At 40.8% G+C, this 20,227-nt stretch overlaps 1 protein-coding gene across 1 annotated transcript in view; it reads right to left on the reverse strand.

The window, feature by feature from the left end:
- szt2 (SZT2 subunit of KICSTOR complex) overlaps positions 1-20,227 on the reverse strand; it is a 145,314-nt gene that overhangs the window by 6,545 nt on the left and 118,542 nt on the right. Inside the window, exons 70-79 of the mRNA XM_020620906.1 lie at positions 18,944-19,069; positions 17,155-17,357; positions 16,395-16,491; positions 13,283-13,363; positions 11,311-11,385; positions 3,098-3,311; positions 2,019-2,196; positions 1,813-1,935; positions 326-836; positions 2-57 (exon numbers count right to left, since the gene is read on the reverse strand). Coding sequence (XP_020476562.1) covers positions 2-57; positions 326-836; positions 1,813-1,935; positions 2,019-2,196; positions 3,098-3,311; positions 11,311-11,385; positions 13,283-13,363; positions 16,395-16,491; positions 17,155-17,357; positions 18,944-19,069 — 1,664 coding nt within the window. The remainder of the gene's footprint in view (position 1; positions 58-325; positions 837-1,812; positions 1,936-2,018; positions 2,197-3,097; positions 3,312-11,310; positions 11,386-13,282; positions 13,364-16,394; positions 16,492-17,154; positions 17,358-18,943; positions 19,070-20,227) is intronic.

Below are 20,227 nucleotides of genomic sequence, written 5' to 3' on the forward strand. Positions count from 1 at the left end.
CAGCAGGACCTTGATCAGGCTCTGGTACCAGGCTGGACTCATGGTCAGAAAACAGTCCTGCAACAACAACCACCTGCTGGTTATTCCTCATGCACCACGTATGAAGACAGAGTTTTATTCTCAACTCCAGAGCTCTTTTATGAGGCCGTAGATTCTAATGAAGCCCTCAGCATATACTCTGTGGGTGAAGTGCTATTAGAACCAACAGGAACAAAGGCCACAACGACGTAAACAGAGCTAATGTTCTCTTACAATCTACCAGGCCCTGAAAGGCACCAACTCAACAGATGGTTGATGAATGTAAAGTGAAAAGTGGGACACTCACCAGCTGTGGGTCTATCTCCCCCACCGAGCGGCTGTGCACAGCTTCCAGCAGCTCCTCCAGCTCGCTGAATGACAGCTTGGTAAGCTTCAGTTTGTCCAGGGTCAGGTGCTCTCCGTGGAACAGCCTCCTCCACAGGTTATCCCTGCGGCAGTGACCCATGGCCTGCTCCACGCTGGCCTGGATCTGTTTGCGGGCTGACGCCACCTCGTTGTTGAGCAGAGGGAACAGAGGGGAGGGGTAGAGCAGTCCCTGGGTCTCCAGTGCACCCCCCACCAGAGGGTAAAACTCATTGCCATCACTGGGGGCTGATGTAGCATCAGATGACATTTCCTCCCAGATGACCTGCTCGGGTTCCCGTGACTCACAGGCCTCTGCTCGATCCGGGGGGAGCCGACCGCCCAGCTCACCAGGATCACGATGGATCTGAGGAAGCTTCTTGAAACGACGCATGTCAGCAGTAAGGCGGGGGAAGAGCTCTCTCTGGCTGGTCATGATCACATAGAACCGCAACCTACACAGTAAAGGATGAGGATTTAGAAGAACATTCATTCCTACTGCAGGACACAGATAATGCCAAAAAGATGAATTAGTTCTGTGGCCTCATGTGGTAATGACATGATACTGGAATCAAATTTCCTTTCACAGGGTTGTTTGGAGTCTGTTGCTTAAAAAAATGCGATGGTTAGGCTGCCTGAACGAAACCAGAAACAGGAAACACTTGACGTTTGTTAATATTAGCTAACACTATCCATCATAACACCAGAATAAGAGAGGTTGCAAAACCTCCTGAGTCGTGTGAAGAGGGCAAGGGTGTATTTTATTGTTTATCGTTCAACTTTTCATTTGTGAGAGACAGAATTTATTATCACTTAATCATATATTAGTTCATCTTAAATTTAGTATATTTACACACAGAGTTGGAAAACAGTTTTGATAAGGATCCCCTTCATCTGGTTTCAAAGAAGGCTGACCAAGATGCATGGATGGGACATTTTACAAATAAACCTGCCACTGCTCTCTGGTAGAATATACACTGCATAAGACACAGCAAGTCTCGTATTGTTGCTCTATTTGTGTATGAAAGACTAGTGTCAGATGTTTTTCGACAATTTCATTTTTCTACTGTAAAGTGCAGTTCTTTAGTAATGCAGTTTAGGGGTCATTATCAAAATGTGATTAGGAAAAAAGAGAAAATCAAATAATGATGCTGGCATTAGCCCCCAAATCCAGTGTAAATCAGGATCCTCTTTAGATAAGGAAAGCTGATGCAAACAAGAACATTAGGGCGGCTATGAACAGTTCATTTTATTGACAAATCTGTTAAATGGTTTTAGCATCAAAGAGAACAAGGAGGGAATAAGAAAAGACATGCTGGCAGCGTAAAACAGCATCTTCCCTGATTCTCCACAGCATGTGGTCAGAGCTGTGGTGCTGTTGTTGCACCATGCTTTATGCCTTCTTTAATCTGTTCTTTCATATCTTGTTACCTCAGCAAATGCCTCTCCCCGTCTGACTGCTCCTCAAATGGAGCGGCATTATGGCACACCACCAGGGACACGTCAAAATCATCATGGTGGTGCAGGCCCTCCAGATCCTTGTAAGAGCCTGAGCTAAAGCGGGCAAGACGAGATGATTAAAATGAAGCAGCTTCTGAGGGAGGACAGAATTACTGTAGGATTCAGAGGTGTTGTACCTGTTCCACAGAGCCACAAGTGCGTATTCATGCAGGTCAGGTGTCCCTTTCTTGTTGTCAGCGGTGGCCGCAGTCTTGGACATCCGGAGCGGCTTCATGCCATATGTGCTGGCATGGTCAGTGATGTAGTTGTAGAGCTGGTGAGCCGTTATCATCCCCGTGGGGATGGAAAAACTCCCTGATGGACACAAGGATCAGAGATTCTCAGAAAGATTATCCCAGTTCTTCCTGTCCACCGCAGACCTTTAAAATCTCTCATGCTAGAACATGATGCAAATATCAATCTCCAGATATCCCTTCAATGCCTCAGAAAGACCTCACACAGCAGTGATACACTAAACCAAAATAGAAAGAGGAAAACTAAAGCTATTACCATTACTTATTTTTAGTGCTGGGACTCTGGTGTAAAGGAGAAAACAGGCATTTATTCCCCAAATTCAAAATACTGCTGTGGTATCCATAGCACTTTCAAGTGATACCCAGCCCTGTCTTCATGCCTCTCTGCCACACACATTTGTTTTCAAGAAACCACTTCCAAACAAAACAGTCTCAAGTAGAATAACATTATTTCAGCCTGTGGCAGCAATCCACAGCTACACTAGATTCTAATGCACTGTAATTTACCTGTTACACTATTTACTGTAAGACTAAGCCAAGACAGCAGTTGTTTCTTTTTCTCTTTTTGTTTAAGCACACTTGTACAAAAGAAACGATGTGGTGCAAATGTCTGACACAGCCTCAGTTCAACAACAAATTTAACTGCACAACTAACACGAGAGACAGGCTGAATGTCCAAAACCTCATGAGGCAGTAATTCAGTGAAGATAATGTGACTATGACTGTATTAGTGAAATAGATGCAATATTGATTCATGTTCAGTTCAGTATTTTACCAATTTAACTGAAAAAAAAAACAGTTTTTTGTGTATCCCCAACAGCAAATTATAACCATTCAATTAATCTCATGTTCTGATGTGGATGTTTCCAGTACAAATCTTATGTTCTGCCTACTGCTGCTTAATCTGGCTGTAGGGATCAACTTTAGCTGCAGTTGAAATATTACTTAACACCAATGGTTACCTTGAAAGACATGGTTGCGGCCAAACTTAGGAATATCTGGGTGATGGGAGATGAAGTCGTCCAGGAAGTTGGTGAGCTGGTAGCCTAGGCGCAGTGTCAGCTGGCAGCCGACCAAGTACTGGTGAACCACTCGCAGGTGGAAGTCATAGCTGAAGGAGTGAACGTGCATCAGGTCTCGCACCTTGTCACACTCCTCAGTGAAGAGCATGGAGAGCTTGAACCAGAGAGGTGGACACAGTCATTACTAGCAGACAACGACTAGCTGACAGTCATGAGGTTGAAAGAAATCAACAAACGAGTATTTTCACAGCTGCAGAAGGTTCTCTAACTCCAGACAAGTTATTTTCATTTCAATGATCAATTTGTAAAATGAACAGACACCGGTTATCTATGTAATCATCCATTAGCGAACCTGCTTTGCATCTGAACGGGAACACCGGGCCGTTCCAGCTGTGACTGCTTTGTACTTTAAGGCCATGTTGGTCAGTGACTCCCTTAGCCCCTTGGATGTGAGCCTTTTGTAAGCAACTTTGATATCAATCAGCTTCATAATAGTATCTTTTTAATTAAATCCAACATCAAAAGGGGGCCAACAAAAGCATTATTTGCAAATGCAAATGGATGCAGTGAGAGACTACTGTGTGCAATTAATTACTCCTCAATATGAGTTTACATGGAGAGCTAAATGCTTCCCCTGCATTTACTTTCATTTCAGGACCATTTGTCTGGAACACAAAACAGGCTTTGTGAAATCAAAGCGGCACGAGAAAAGTGCATAGTTTTCTTAGTTAGAGAAAACTTTCATCTCTGTGTCTGCGTCTGGAACCTATCCTTTCCTTTTCCTGCCTTAACACCTCTCCAGAAATGAGGAGACTTTTAGCACTACTGTCACACAACTGAGATAAGAAAAAAATAGCATATTCTTTTGGCACAGTGGTATGAAAGGACGAATATTAACTTTTCTCTTCCCAGTGGTGTTCCTGCCATCTGGCAGACAAATTAAAGTATGAACTCTTAGCCTGCTATCTGTGGAGCCAGGAAACCACTGGGACTACAGAGATCTCTGTAAGCTCAGAGGTAGTACATTTTCTGTGGGCCTCCTTTTGACTATCAAGCTAACATTTACCACATTATTTCCTAACCTGCAATCCCAAGCAGTTCATGTTCTAGCTAATTAAAAACCCTGTGGAACTTTGACAAGAACAAATTGTTAGGCTGAGTTGCGGGGCTGCAGCTCATCTTTTGTCAGCCTCACTCAGTGGAAGTGAAATTAATGACAGTCGCTACATTGACAAGAGAAGCTGTAATCATGAGGTCATCTGAAAAGAAGAGAACACAGAAAGCTTACTAAATGACAAAAACAGTCATGATTGGAAAGCTCCAAAACCACAACATCTATTGACATGAACTTTGACGGTGTATTTTCTATCCTGAAAATAGTACTTTACTTTGGTGGAAAATAATAGTTTGGGTTTTTTTTTTTTTCAGTAGTTCACAAACAGGTAGCAAGTACAGTACAGCAGCTGACACCCAGATTAATGTATTGTTCTTAGAACTCTGTCCCCAGGGCTCTAAGTGAGCTGCACCTGTCTGAAAGACCTTTCTAGGTCAGGATTTTAGAAACACAGATGCCATGAGTCCAAGTTGTGAAATGCGTATTACAAACATTACAAATTGTGGGAAATATTATACTTCATGTGTGTAAACACCACATATTCCTGCATGTGATGTTTTTGTTTTGTTTTGTGTGTGAGTGTGTCTATTATTAATAAACCTAATTTTGTGGACTATAGTATATGTGAAATCACGGTAGGCGATTACATGTGAAATGCATGAATCAGGTATCCATGGTGTTTTTTCACTGGTGAAATGCTGTTTGGTATATGACTAGAATGCTAAATTAGTTTAGCTTAAAATGTGAAATGATACATTTTAAGTATAGACTATAAAATCTAAAAAAAAAATAAAAATCTAGAATCACCCTAAAACTATTCCTAATATGTATTTTAATTCTACCATGGAGCTCCCCTCCCATTACTACAGTCCTCAACTCTGCAGAAAAACTACAAAGGACGTAACTTCAGCATTGTCTGCTAGCTACAGGATTTAAGATAACCATAATCTATATTCTTCTTAGAACATCCAGTCACTGGCTTGCACTCAATAGATTTGCCTAATTTAAGCTATTAAGAGCATGTACAGTGTGAACAGATGAGGGCCTAGAACTGATCCCTGAGGAATTTCATGTCACTTGTGTTTGCTCACATACAAAGTCATTAACACAAAGTAATTATTTCAAAAGGATCTGAATCAGTTAAGTGCCAGGAAAGCCAAGCCAATTTTGCAGCCTGTCTATACAATCATCTACAGCTAGCAGTGCAGCAGCAGTTTTCAATCCCCTGTTATTAAGTGACTGACCCTTTATACCCAAAGAGATGCTGAAACAGAGAGGAAGGCCTGGAAGGAAATCCTAAGTCCACTCAAACCCCTGCCAGTAAAGACACAAGAGGAAATACTGAAAGATCATTAGATAATGGACAGAGGGGACAACAGTGGCTGCACAAACACTTAGAAAATCACAAGCTGAGATGCCCATGACACCCACGACATCCAAACCAGCAAGCATGGAGTTGGACAGCCTGTTGAAAGTCAAAGAGGAAAAGCCAGTCACAGAAGAGCTTGACTCAGGCCTCAAGCCATGAACCTCCAAAAAAAGAAATGTTTTTAATACTTGACCTTTGCCTAAGCAAAACCAACCACTGACACCCTAAGTCCAGTTAAGCGTGGTACTTATGTTACAGTCCATCTTTACATTGTGACAACTGTAGCTCTCACAGGTATAAAAGTCTTCATTAAACACTGAAACCCATTCATTCCCAAAGACACAAAAACACAGACATGGAGATTTGGAAAGGAAGAGACCAGGACTGATGTCAGCAAGCAGAGCATTGAGGAGGGGTGAAGCCTGATTGCAGGGAGGGCCACCCCTCCCATGAGAATGGCTGGGACATACCGCACAGTCAGATACTGGGGTGGCATCTGGAAACGGCTTGCAACGAGGTTTGGTGAGGAGGCTGCCCTGATGGAGAGATGACATGAGGTGGGACTGGGCAGACATACATACAAATGGATGGAAAGGAAGACTGAAGAGATACTTCAAGAATCAACACCATACTGTTGAGACACATGTTACATATGACTGAGGACATCAATTTAATAAGAGTAGTGTTGCCTTGGTCGACGACGACAAGCCACTAGCCACCACTTATGGATAATATGACTGCAGCAAACATTATTACCTTTACTGTATAGTAGTTAACTGTGTAACACCAATGCCTGTATATATATTTATATACTCTTTGCTACATTAATGAAGTTGGGGTACCCATCCTTGATGCAAGATGCCATCATATGTTTATGTACAGTACCTGTGCATTGTGACAGCAAAAGTCCAGCTGCTTTCTTTAATGCTGCCATAAGCTAAAAATACAGCTACTACTCATACTAACACAATGTGTGTTCATACTAACACCATGTGTTCTGTGTGTTTCATTAACAATGCAACCCCAATAAACTAGATCTTTTCCACTTCTTGCCATGATTACTGTTGCATTTATGCTGTGAAGTTAAGGAGATTGGATTTGGCTTAATACCAAAAAAGAAAGAAGATGGATCCACACATTATGAGGCATTTACATGCTTTAAACAGCTCAAATGTGGTGGCTGGTCCACAGGGTTATTACATCAAAACTAAACTAGAATCTGTAATAAAGATTATAATAAACTAAAATCTGTGTTTGTATAAATCTTCCTCTCAAATGTCTGTTTCAGGTAAGCTATTAGATAATACAGACAATTGACTTACATTATTTATTTGGTCAGTTTCAAGCCTTTTGTAACAAGTGCATCCTTCCTTACCACCTCAACCTTTTCCCACCCTGCTGTGCATAAAGCCAAAGTCACTTTTATGACGGTCAACCTTGTACATTTAGAGAACACCAGAGGTAAACTAATGCCATGGTATCTTCGACATCTTTTCAAACATATTTCTCTTTCTTTGCCACATCAGTGCACTGATGGCCAAATCTGAATATGGATCAGTCATAAGTGGGAGAGAATGGAAACAGTGAGAGATGTTCACCTAATATGGAACCAGGGCTTCGAGCAGGAAATTAATCTGTGGGCTGTTGGCAGATGGGATTACATCCCAAAAGCCTAGAACCCTTAAAAACTACATAAGCAACAATGCGAAAATTGCACCTCTTGTTATGTAAGGATCATAAACTCACCGCTTTATTTGTATAAAACAAAAAACAACACTAAATAAAAAACAAAGCATATTTGAATTTCCATATTTAATAATGATTGGAAAACATGCTCAACCCAGTTTATGACTGGGTGCTAAATCCTCAAATAAAAGCCATATAACCGACATCTATAAGCATACTGTATCTGTTTAGAGGCACCGGAAAGTTGATTTAGAAACATGTTTCTTCCACATCAATAAACAGGTAAGTGGTTTTTGGTTAATATCAAGTAATAAGTTAAAAAAAGTTAATTATGCTTTTTAAATTAGCATTACCTGGATAGACTGGCCACCACATATTCTCAATCTAAGTGGTTACTTCATCACCTGAAATAATGTCAAAATGTAATAAAATGGCATAATACCAGTCCTGTGGATGAAAATGATAACAGCTTTGACCCTGGCTCAAAACTTCTCCCATCACCATCTGGGATAACGATAATCCTGACTGGCTCTCACCCGGCTGTCGTTGCATAAAGTAGATCTTTCCCCAGCTGTGGGCTGTCGCCTCACTGGACTCCTTCAGTCCCTGTCTCACACGGCGGGATGGACTGAGTGATGGTTTTTTGACAGTGAATAGGCAGCTATCACTAACCCAGCAGTGCACTTTGGCCACAAGGGGGCTCACATACAGTCAACAGCCTTTCCAGGACTCACAATGGTGAAGAATCTTTAAAAATATTCCTATATCAATATCATGATACAGATCAGCACCAAACTCTAATCAACTGTTCCGTGGCCCATACGCTACCACTCCAAAATATGTCATCAAAATCTTCCCCTTACTTTTTGAGTTACGCTGTTAACAACAAACAAAACAACAAATGCCAGCAAAGACATAACACCACCCTTGGTGGAGGTCACTAATTGGATTTTGGTGGTCAAAGGTCAGGGTCGCAGTGGCCTCATGTCTGTCCCATTCTTGTAAATGCAATATGCCAGGAACACCTTGAAGGAATTTCTTCAAATTTGACACAAATGTCCATTTGGACTAAAGGATGAACTGATTACATTTTGGTCAAAGGTCAAGGTCACAGTGACCTCACACCTGTCCCATTCCCATGAATTTGACTGGTTGGCGGAGGCATACACCTTCTAAGCGGTAATTCTCTTTTTTTATAATAATAATAATGATAAACTTTATTTATATAGCGCTCTACAGCTCGCAAGAGCACCAGAGTGTTGTACAATCAAAAACACAGAACACAAAGCAATACGAAAACAACTTCTAAAAACATAAAACAAAAGACAAGTTAGGACTCGAAAGCCTGCTTTTTTCTCAGTAATTTGGATAAAACACCCCTTGAAATAAAGGCGGTGGGAAGTTCGCCTCTGAGAAGCACTGTGATGTCCCAAAACACAATACAACATCCCAAAAGATTCAGTGATTAGACATGTAAAGCTGTAGATAGTACTGCATTAAACAGCTAAACTGAAAATTCCCTGTAATAAACCACTCAATAGCAGAAAAACATCTCTGAATTCTGCAGAGGAAGTGATATTTGGATTCTGGTTAAAAATAAAGGTGTATTGTCAGCTTTGATGGTACTGAACTTGTTCTGAGCTCAGCAGCCTTGCTCCCAGTGATTCCACTACAGAAACTAAATCTGTGTTAGTTCACCTGATGGCTGTTCTGAAAAGCATCCAGGCTAATAAGACTACCCTAAGGTCACAAAGCTACATCAGAAGATTTGAATCATTAGTGAAGGTACTGCTGCTGTGCCACATGCACACCGCCCTCTCTCTATTTAGAGACGTGTGGATCTTGCTGCAGTGTGATGGCCACAGCTATTTATGAAACAGAGCTTGTGTGAAACTGAGTCTGAAAGTGGATATTTCAAGCCAGAGGTGTGAGAGTTGCCAAGTCTGTGATGTTGAAGGAGACAGAGGTGACAGGGTGCCATCTGGATGTCAGGAGACAGAGCTCAGCTAAACTGACTGTCCATTCACTAGTCTGCGCTGTTAAAGCAATTTGCACAACACACAGTCCATTGAAATGAGCTGATTTTGCCACAAATTTTCACTGTTTTGAAATACGTGTGATTAGTGTGTTTATGGTGAAAAATATCTACCAATATACAAGTTTCTCATGAAACAGTCAACACTGATTCTCCTCATGACTGTCAGTCACACATCAGAGGAAAACCCCAACGTTCCAGATGTGGACCTTCCTTTCCCTGTGATCAAACACCGTCCAGCTCTTAAAATCCAGCATCAAAAACAGGAAGTTAATATAATTTAAATTAAAAAAATGTAATTAATAGAAATAATTGTATTTCTAAGATACCTGTCCTGTACCTGTCGTCTATTTCACTTCACCTTCTCAGAAAGCAGACAGCTTTGCATGTCGGTCTGTTGTGCATTACCTTTTGTTTCTTGCTGTAATATATTGCTAGGAAGGCACTTCACAAAGCAGTACAGACTGCAGAACCCAATGAAGTATAAAAAGTGACATGGTGTGAAAAACACCCTGGATAGTGAAGGCATTGAAGCAAAGTTATTTTCTTTCCAGATGAAGTATCACTCTTAGACAGCACCAGAATTTCATCTTCATAGGTAGTTACATTTTAAAAGGCTGTGAACTAAAAACAAAAAATACCTCCAGTGCCAAAAATGGATAGAGTTCCAGGTCCAAAAACAAATGTTAAATATATACTGTATTCTGAGGTCTGGTACATGTAAAACACAGACCCTCAGGGAGCATGATAATGCTGCTATGGTCAAGCTCCCTGAATCATAAAAAAAAACTCAAAATTATGGTAACAATGCAAATTGTATAGCGTAAATAAATGAGCAAACAAGGTAAACAGAACTGGTGGTTCTCTGTTCAAATTAAGCACACTAACAGACCACATCCTGGTCTTTTCATGTACTTGTCATGTCTTGAAGAAGTGTCCTACTTCTGTTTTGTGCTATGAAGCACAAAACAGCTGCCCTACACAAAGGGTGCTACACTTTGGTGCTACACAAAGTGAAATGCAATGCAGAAGCAAGCAGACTCAGCCGCCGTTTCAAGACTCTACTCTCTAAGTGCAGCATCAATTCTTCGCTTAAATGCCTAAAAACAACTTGTGCTTATGTTTAAGTGAAAAAGATCACAATCAGCTGTATGAATCATGACTCTTGCTTTCAGAAACAAAGCACAAAAAACTTTATAGGGAGGAGGTCAGACAGGGGTGCACAAGTCAAAGTGTGCAACTCATAAAGTAACTTGTTACAACACATAATGAATTATGTTATAGAGATTAACATTAGACCAACTGAAGTCTAGGACTCAAAAGAAATCACTCCAGTTTAAGAATTAATCAAATGGATAGCCATTGTCAATTTGGCCACGCTTCAGTTACAGATGTAGAAACACATGAAGTGGACACCAAGAGACTATGACAGAGCCCAAACAGGGGCATAAGAAACAAGCTCTGTGAAATGTGTGTGGAATGGGCTGCCAACACAGCTTCAGGACATCATCATTCACAAGACCTGTTCAGTAAACATACAGATTGGTACAGAGTGTTGTAATTAGAGCAGACTAACACTGGTCTTTGCAGTGCAGACAGACATTCTGTTTGACACTTGTTTGAAACCTCCTCCAAGACCCCCTGGAAGCCCAACCAGTGGCCTGACAATATCCTAAACAACCCTCAGAACCCCATTAGGGAGGCCTAAACCTCCCCCAGGTTGCCTGGAAGTCCTTGGACTCTCTTGTGAAACCACTGGTATAAAATGAGATCAGTACATCTGCCTCCAAGGTGTCAAATGAAGACATTTAAATCATTTTGTATTGCATTTTCTGTTACTCCTGCTATCTTATCCTCTCCCTTTAAATCCCTACAAAACCCCAGAGAGGAATGGGCACAGCATAGTGATGTGTTTATACAGAGCAGGTAGATTTCTGCCAAGCATTTACCTGGGAGTTGACTGACTGTCCCATGGGAATGCGGGAACACTCTAGTGCATACTGCTTCACACAGAAGTAACACCCCTGGCAGAAGGAGAACACAGGGTTATTTAAATCCCATGTGGCTGAACAGTTGATGAAGCCTTCCACAGGGAGGATGGTACATCGAACACAGTTTACTGTTAATCAGAATAGCTGCAGGTTTTAGTAAGGCAAGGTTACAATTTATGACCTTTTAATTTGCCTTTAAGAGAAATTCAAACAAATTTAGCCAACAAGGTCCATCCACACAAGCACAAGAAAAAATATTTAAAAGGCCAACGTGTGTGTGTGTGTGTGTGTGTGTGTCTTTGGGAGGAACCCGAAAACTACATTACACTGCATATGCAGTGCAAACCTATGGTGCTGACACTTGTCTCAGCTTGTGAAATCAGCTGTATTATGTCTTCTGTTACTCAGCAGAGGTTTTGTCAAGTCTGAGAAGATTACATAAGTGAGATCATTCAATTATCTCAGCTTGGCGTCGGAAACAACACAATGTTAACAGAAAGTCTTGTGTAAAAACTGTGAGGAGTTTGATAGATGTGGGTGTAGCCAGGTAGGGAGGTCTCCTGAGAGATGCTAGCGAGTTGCAGTATGCAAGTGTAGGGTGCAGTGCTTTTGGACTATCCTAAGTCAGGATGCTGCAACCTCTGCTACTTCAATTTAATTATTCTGTGACAGTTACGCTAGCAGTGTGGCTCTAGGGATGGCAATGTCAATGAAATACAAACAATTATTAGATGGAATGCCGCGAAATGTTGCAGACATTCATGGTCTCCAGAGGATCGGTCTGAATGACTAATGATCCCCTGACTTTGTATCTAGCCCCAACCACCATGCTATCGAGCCATGCAGGCCATTAATCAGATATATGCCCCTCACAAGCTATTAGTTGAGTTGAGTTTCAGTTGTCTGAGTACACGTGATACAACGTTTCATATAAAGGTTACAGCTACACCACCAGCCAAAGGTTTGGACACTGAACTGAATGGCAAAGTGTGGCCAAATATTTGGCTGGTAGTGAATCTCAGTAGAGCATGAATTTAATTTGATTAATTTCAGTAGTATATGAGAGTGAAAGCAGACACACATGAAAGTATTTCACGTGTATCTGGGAGCATTTCAATGTGTATTTGATAGGCAAATGTCTGACTAATGGCCTGCAAGGCCTCTGGTAAGGACGATGATATTTCGGTTGAAAGTGAAAAATATAAATATAAGGATGGCTCTTAGTTTTCATCTAGTGCCACCATCAGGTCAACATTATAATTTTGTTTCTGACCTGCAAAACTAGTGATATTCCACCTGCCTCAGCTGCACTTTGTGCTTAGTGGTAAATAGCAAATGTTAGCATGCTAAATAACAATGACATGGCATTACACCTGCTAAACATTAACATGCTATCATGGTCATTCTGCACAGTTAGCATGCTGATGCTAACATTTAGCTCAAACCATCACTGTGCCCAAGTACAGCCTGACAGAGCTGCTTGCATGGTTGTATTTTCTTCAAGCTACGCCCAACATTCTTACACTGATTTCCACTGATTGCCCCTCATTTTGGGACAACATGAAAATCAGCTAAAATAAAATTTCCACATTAATTCTCTTGAATATTTTGTTAATCAACTGTCACATGGTGCAATAGTCAAAGTTTTTTCCTTTTTACAATTACCCTTGATGACTTTTAAAGGATATTTGCGGTCACTGGAAGTTGATTATCATAGCACACTGTCATTGTCTGACTTCGGAGGCCACTGTAAAAATATGTGGTATGCTCCAGGAAATTGTTGGCCTTCAATTTACAAATACTGTACATGAATTAGACCAAAGGTGCTAAAGGATTAATAGGCATCAGCAGATTCATACCCCTGTGATGTTAGCTAGCACAGAGTGTTATTGAGCATAGTGATGAGTGCTTTTCATGGTCCTCAACTCACCTGAAAAGCCAGTTCCATCAGCACAATCCCCCCTGGCAGCGCCCTCTGGAGGTGATATGCAGTGGTGCCAGATGCTGCAATCTGAAAAGTGAGTTGACAAAAAAGGATTTCTCTAATAATATAATTTGAAGGCTTGAAAGCAGTTTAAATCAGGCTACTGATATTTTGTGCCGTTTTTTTGGCAAAAGACAGCTCTGGGCAGATTACATATTTTGTTGATTTTGAAGCTGGAAGAAGTAAATCTGCTGTAATGAAACAAAATCTTTTCTTCAAATGTTAACGCACTGTTGCCCATTAGTTTATGAGCTTAAAAAAGGATAATTGTGGTGCAGTATGTACAAATGTTTGGGCAACTTTCTAGTTGATTAATTCATTATCCTTTAAATTATTTGTTAAGACTTGTAAGACAGGTCAAGAAATGTCTTCTAGGAGTTTCCAGCTGATCATAAATTCTCTGGCTCTTCCAAGTGTGTGATGACACGAAACAACCATGGGCTCAGCTGACTGAGGACCTGAAAATGAAACTACCTGATGTGCACAAAGCAGGGGAGCCTATACAAACACATCAAAGTGCTATTGGCTTGAAATGTCCATTATGGAATGGCTGGTAAAGGGAACTGTGGATGCTACAGTACATTAAAGTTTCAGCTTCAAATTGAGTATGTCAATATAGAAAGAACTGTGTGGGAGATGTAATCCTTTAAACACAGTTTAGTGGTTCAGTAGTAATTGAACATTTGGCTGCTAAATGTACCTTGGTCACCTGTGTGTTGTTTCAAAAGTTATTTTATGCACCAAAGATCTCACACATGGCTCAGAATGTCTGGGCACTGTGTTAAAAGGGACTATATCTTTATAACTACAGATTTTGCACAATTACCGTTGAATTGTTGTGGTCGTGGTAAATGGTCTTATACTTGTATAGTGCTTTTCTATGCTTTACAGCACACTCAAAGCACTTTCACACTACTTGGCCATTCACCCATTCACACTCACACATTCACACACCGGTGTTATCACCGGGAGCAACTGGGGGTTCAGTATCTTGCTCAAGGACAAGCCGGGAATCGAACCGCTAATCCTCCGGTTAGGAAACCGCTCTACCTCCTGCGCCACAGCCGCTTTATAATTGTTAACTTCATGAAATAACAAAAAGTGAATCAACATTGAAAGAAAGGTTCATTTGCTGATGCTAGCAGCTTTGAAAAGGTTACTAGGGCCTAACAAATAAAAAATACAGTGTTTCTTGATCTCCCTGCAGTGGACAGGAGCACTATAGTACTTTTTCATTATTAAACACTACCGATTCTATCAGCAATACTGCCTTTGAAAGCACAAATACCATTTGCTGGGAAAAAATATAAAAAGGTACAGCAAACAAAAGTGTAACACTTTCCAATGCATAAAGTCAGTAGGTGGAAAACTAAGACAATTCCTCACTTCACTACATAGCTCTACACCCAGCACTGGTCAGAAATTAACAAAATATTCTGTTCTACTGACAAGATCAGTATGGCATATACTGCATCCTAAAGTCTTGGCTTCTCTGCTTTTATATCTGGCACACTAAGTAGAGCTACACACTCAACTTGAGTATTATGTGACAAAGTTTAGTTTGCTTACACAGTGTGGTGGAGAGCAGTGAGCTACATGTAATTAAACTAGTAGTTTAACTACATTTTGCATTAGCTTGCTGGTAGTTCAACTACATTAATAGCTGTGTAGTGACTGAAGCAGTTAAATTACATTTTTGCCATTTTCCGTGTACTTAAATACTGCAACTACAAATAAGTTTGGGGAAGGAATGATTTTTAAAATTTTTATTTTACCATTGCTTCCCTAACTCTTCTTTAACCACCTTTTGGATAAGAACTTTGAGCAACTCCTCATGTCATATAAACAAGAGATTCGGCTCTGAGTAGTAGTAGTAAAACACAGGCCCATTTAGACCGGTGTTCAAGCTGTTCACATTGTCTAAAAGGTGCAGGTTTAAGAGACTGTTTTAGTAAAGTTTGTAGAGGTCAGTTAAAAAAACAATATATAACAAGTTAAATAACACTGAAACCTCCCAGCACTATTTTGGCTTTGGCTCACAGCCTTGCCTTCAGTGTGTATGGCCTGCGTCACCGCAACTCAAACTAAATCCACAGAATATCATAGCATTATAGTCACATGGAGTGTCTGAGTTGCCGATGGAGGGAGTCAACTATGCTTTACAGGTGTCATATTTGGGGATAGATATTCCTTCTGCAGCCTGGGCTTACCCTTTTTGTAACTAAGTTACTTCTAATTTAAGCTTTTAAAAATATTTATTCAGAAACTGAAAGTGATTCATGTGTAGGTATCGAGAAGGGGATCAATACAAATGAAAATCAGAAATGAAACATTACAATGAATGAAGGAAAGACATTTGGGGAACAGCTAGATGGAAAGTGTTAGATATTAGTAAATCAGTCAGATAATTGTTAGACATTAATGTGTTAAACTTTAATGTGTTAGTAATGCAGTTTTAGTAAGAATTAAAGTCTGCTCTAGTCTGCTCTGTTTCAAGGTTAGAAGACAGTGTTGATTCTGAAATGTGAGCTACAGTTACCTTGACACCAATTGTTTTCTTGTATTCATCCTGTGTTAGAATTATGTCTGAATGAATGTCTTAGTTACGCACCACGTGACAACACACACACACATCAAAATTCTTCATTTTGTTATGACCAGTGGCTCCATACAGCTGGAGCTCTAGATAAGAGATGGAGTTTGTGGACTGACTTCATCTGAGGTTTTGTAATCTGTCTGTGTAAAGGGGTTAGCCCAAAATTTATAAATGTATTTGGCTCTGTGCTTCCGGGGCTCTTTTTTCCAGCAGCCTGCCTGTGGATGTCTGGAGGAAGGAACCACCCGGGTTGTGTTTGTAATTCTTTGCTTGTGGTTTAAAATAAATCAGCACTAAAATGAAGAAAAACGGACTCCTTCCTTACTGGGTAAGAAGAACTGGGGTATTACAAAAGACTTGGTTTTAATGTACTGAAAATGTACTGGAGCCACTTTTACAAGCACAGTCAGGCTCTGGCTAAGTATGTTTCTGAAAAATAAGATTTCTGAGGTGAACACTAACCTTAGGACTGTCCTCGCTCTTCTGCTTTACATAAGAAAAAGACATCCTCCCTTCTGATGATATAGAGCTCAGCACGGCAGCACGAGCCCGGGCAATGCTGAAAGAGATGGGGGTGGGGTGGGGTGGAGGACAGGGGTCAGTTAGGGTCTGGTCAAACTAGAGCCTGGGCCCAAGGGCTGATGAACCACCAACAGCAAGCAGTCAACCCATAAGGCACAATTCAGTGAGTCCTGCCGTCTGAGCCTATGAAGTGACAGGCATCTGCCCTGGTTACATCAGCCATGAGGCAGCAGCGCTGGGAGTTCAGAGATCAGACACGGGTTAGCACACATACGCAGACTAATGGATGAATACTGCTCACAGGGATGAAAGAGAGGTGACTAAGAAACTGGTAGTGAGGCAGAAATGCAGTGATACATTTTTCATTTCACAAAAAAATATGCAAGTACATGAGGAAAAATGGCAATGCTGTATAAAATTTACAGTACTATCCATTTACTAAAGGAATGGCAGTTTATATTTTTCCAGAACAAAAATAAAGTATGAAAAGCTTGGGCTGCTTGAAAACAAATTTCAAAATTAGTTATTGTATCAATTTTAAAAACCTGACATGTGCAGGACATGTCCCATAACCCATGATGGTTTCACATGCACTCAAGCCTCAAATATCAATGTAACATATTCAAAATCTGGTGGCAAAGACAAGCAGCGGTCACAAGTAGACAAACTATACAAATGAACCATTCTTGTAGATACAGACCTGCGAGCTGGAGACTGAGGCCGGACCTGGACCAGAATGAAACCCATGCTCTGCAGGTACTGAACATACTGCTGAAGGAAGGTGTTAGAAATTTCAAGCAGCCAGGGTTCCTCCTTCAGTCGGCTGGGCAGCATGTCACCCGAGTCAGTGCTGTAGCTTCTGTTTCGACCTGATGCTGTGGAGTCACTGGAGCGATGCCTTTTCTGCCACACGTGTCACAATTTCATAAACATTTTGCAGAAGAGTACACATCACTTTAACACACAAATAAGACTGGTATGTGGTGGTATGTGTGTAAACAGCACAGGAACGGCAGTTTGCAGGAGAATGCAAGCAGTTTCTTTAGTCAAAGAAGGTCAAAGGTCCATTATTAGAGCATTATTGCACAGTTAAGCCAGACAACAGAGCATCTCTGGAAAGACCTGAAAATGGCTGTGAACCAGCACTCCCTGTCCAGTGTGGTTGCCAAGAAGAATGGGAACAAATTCCAAAAGAAAGGTGCCAAGCTTGCATCTTTATTCCCAAGAAGACTTGAGGCTGTTGTTGCTGTCAAAGGTGCTTTAACCAAGTACTAAGCGAAGGGTTTGAATACTCATGTAAATGGGAAATTTGGGGCTTCAATTTTTAAATTAAAAACTCCAAAAACCTGCTTTGACTTTGTCATTTTGGAGTATTGTGTGTACACTGATGAGAGAAAAAAGAACTGAATCCCTTTTAAGATGAGTCTGAAACTGATTAAGGGGACTGAAAAGCTTCTGAATCCACTATTTCACCTTTTCATTAGTGATGCAGTTCTGCTGACTTAATCAGACTGTGATCTCTAGAAGACAGTAAGACAGTTAGTAGCTGACCTTGAAGTAGACTGAATTAGGGTCAGCACTTTAAAATATTCTACTGTAAAACAGCAGCTTCTTTCCCAAGTGAATAGGTCAGTTTATGTCAACAAGTAGACTGGTGTGGTGAAAGCAGTGATGTGGAAACAGTCAAGGTGAATTTGAGTATAAAAGTAAAAATCTCTTGCTCAGCTGCAGAAGAGGACTTCTGGGCTACTTTGCTACCACCAAAAACCTGGACCCTGATGAGCACCAAACACAGATGCATTAGAATGACTTTCACTGTTATTCTACAGGTACACAACCCTGCTATTATCAACTGATATAATAAAGGAAGCTGCAATGGAGATGCAATACTGTCTTTAATATAGGTTGTATTGCTAGTGGTTTATATTAATCAGACATGGGCACTCAAGTTGGTGACTTGTCGGAGTCACACTCAAGTACCACATACAGTAATTAAAACTTCCAACTTGACTTGCAACCTTCCCCTGACTCCAGACTTGACCGGGACTCATGAACATGAGTCCTTCAATTACTAGTAAAGGACTGAACATTTTTGAAGAGGACAGTTTTGGTTTTTATAACCCTGTGTAATCCTTTAACACAGTGTGAAGTAGTACAAGTCCCTCAAACAACAAACCTCTATGTAATGCCAGCTACTGCACGCTGTAGCGTTTGGGTACAGGGATTTCAATACCCTTGGGGAAAACAGCCTAAAGGGTGTGGGGGAAAACGATGGACACAGGGTCGACCACATGCAGTCGGAAAATTCATCCAGAGGTGAGCAGTGGAGACAGTAGACTCCTACCTCAATGATGTCAGACTTGAAAATGTCTGATATCAATTTATACTAAGCAAGAACTGACTCATAAAATCCTTATCTATAAACACCAGTTAATCAAAACTGAACCTAAATTTCCTGTAACTTTCCTTTGAGTCAGACACAAACATACCTTTTCAGAAGGCTGAACAATCTGCTCCTCTTTGATCTGCTTGCGGAAGGAGGGGTCAAAGAGAAGAGGGGTGGCACAGTAGTGAACCAGTCTGGACGACTGCTTCAGAATCTCCAAATCGGTCCCCTGTTGAGACATTCCTGATTAGTGTCGAAAAGAATGAAAGAGGATGCAACAGACTCTGGGAGAAGTGGGATGATGATACAAAAGACTACAGTGAATTTTCATTTAAGAATAAAGTCTCCAGGCAAATGTAGCTCATCAGACACAGTAGTGTTCACAGGCAGCTGTAACATCAACGATTCAGCAGAAGGACACTATATTTAATATAACAGGGGCCTGACATTCAGATCCACACCAGATCTTGATGCAATCAGATCCCATCTAATAGTTAATTTAGTTCATCCAGTGGCATACAAAAAGCAAACGCTCATGGAAATGTTATCCATTTCCATGAGGCTGTGTTGGACCTAGGTCAGGCCGCAGACCTCTACTTGGATGTGACTGAGTTAGAGTGCTGTGTGGGTGTCTGCTGAAATATCAAATTCGTTTAATGCCACCATGTAACCTCTCTTGAGATGCCACTGTGGCAGAGAGAAACCTTTTTAATTAGTCCAGATATTCCCCACTTTAAAACCAGGCAATACTAAATGATTTCCTGAAGGAGTAAACTGTAATTGTAGCTCTTCAAAGCCATAAAGTAGTGAGAGGTACTGCTCCCCCAGGTTCTGCTCAGCTCAGTTAGCTGTGTGTGATATTTGGCTATTCACACGATAAGAATTTAATACTACATTCTGACTTCCTGGTCAAATCCAATTTATTGTTAGATTGTTTGCATTATGTTTGTTAATGTGTCAATATTCAATAGCAGTTTACACTGTCACCTTTCTGAACTAATCCATGAGCAAAAGAACAATACCACTCCAGATTTTATTACCATTGATGGTCATGCATGATCACACAATTATAATTGAGCCTGCACTTGACAATCTAAAGTGGTGCTGTTACATACATTAAGTACTGTACTCACACCTGGGTTAACATAAAAGGCATTGTAGTGTTTAGCTTTCTTAAATTAACCTTCATGTAATCTCAGACTTGACTTTATGTTAAAATCCTCTAAAAGTAGTGGTCTGAACACAGGCTGGGATGGGAGGCTGTAAAATGATCTGGAATGGTATATGGCTGCATCCTCAGTCAGCCTGGACAAATGATACATTACTTGAAAGCAAACACAAAGCCTTATGATTCAGTGGCTCTCAGAACTAGGACTTGTCAAACTTA

This window comes from Monopterus albus, unplaced genomic scaffold (genome assembly GCF_001952655.1).
Source record: "Monopterus albus unplaced genomic scaffold, M_albus_1.0 scaffold250.1, whole genome shotgun sequence".
NCBI classification, from domain to species: Eukaryota; Metazoa; Chordata; class Actinopteri; order Synbranchiformes; family Synbranchidae; genus Monopterus; species Monopterus albus.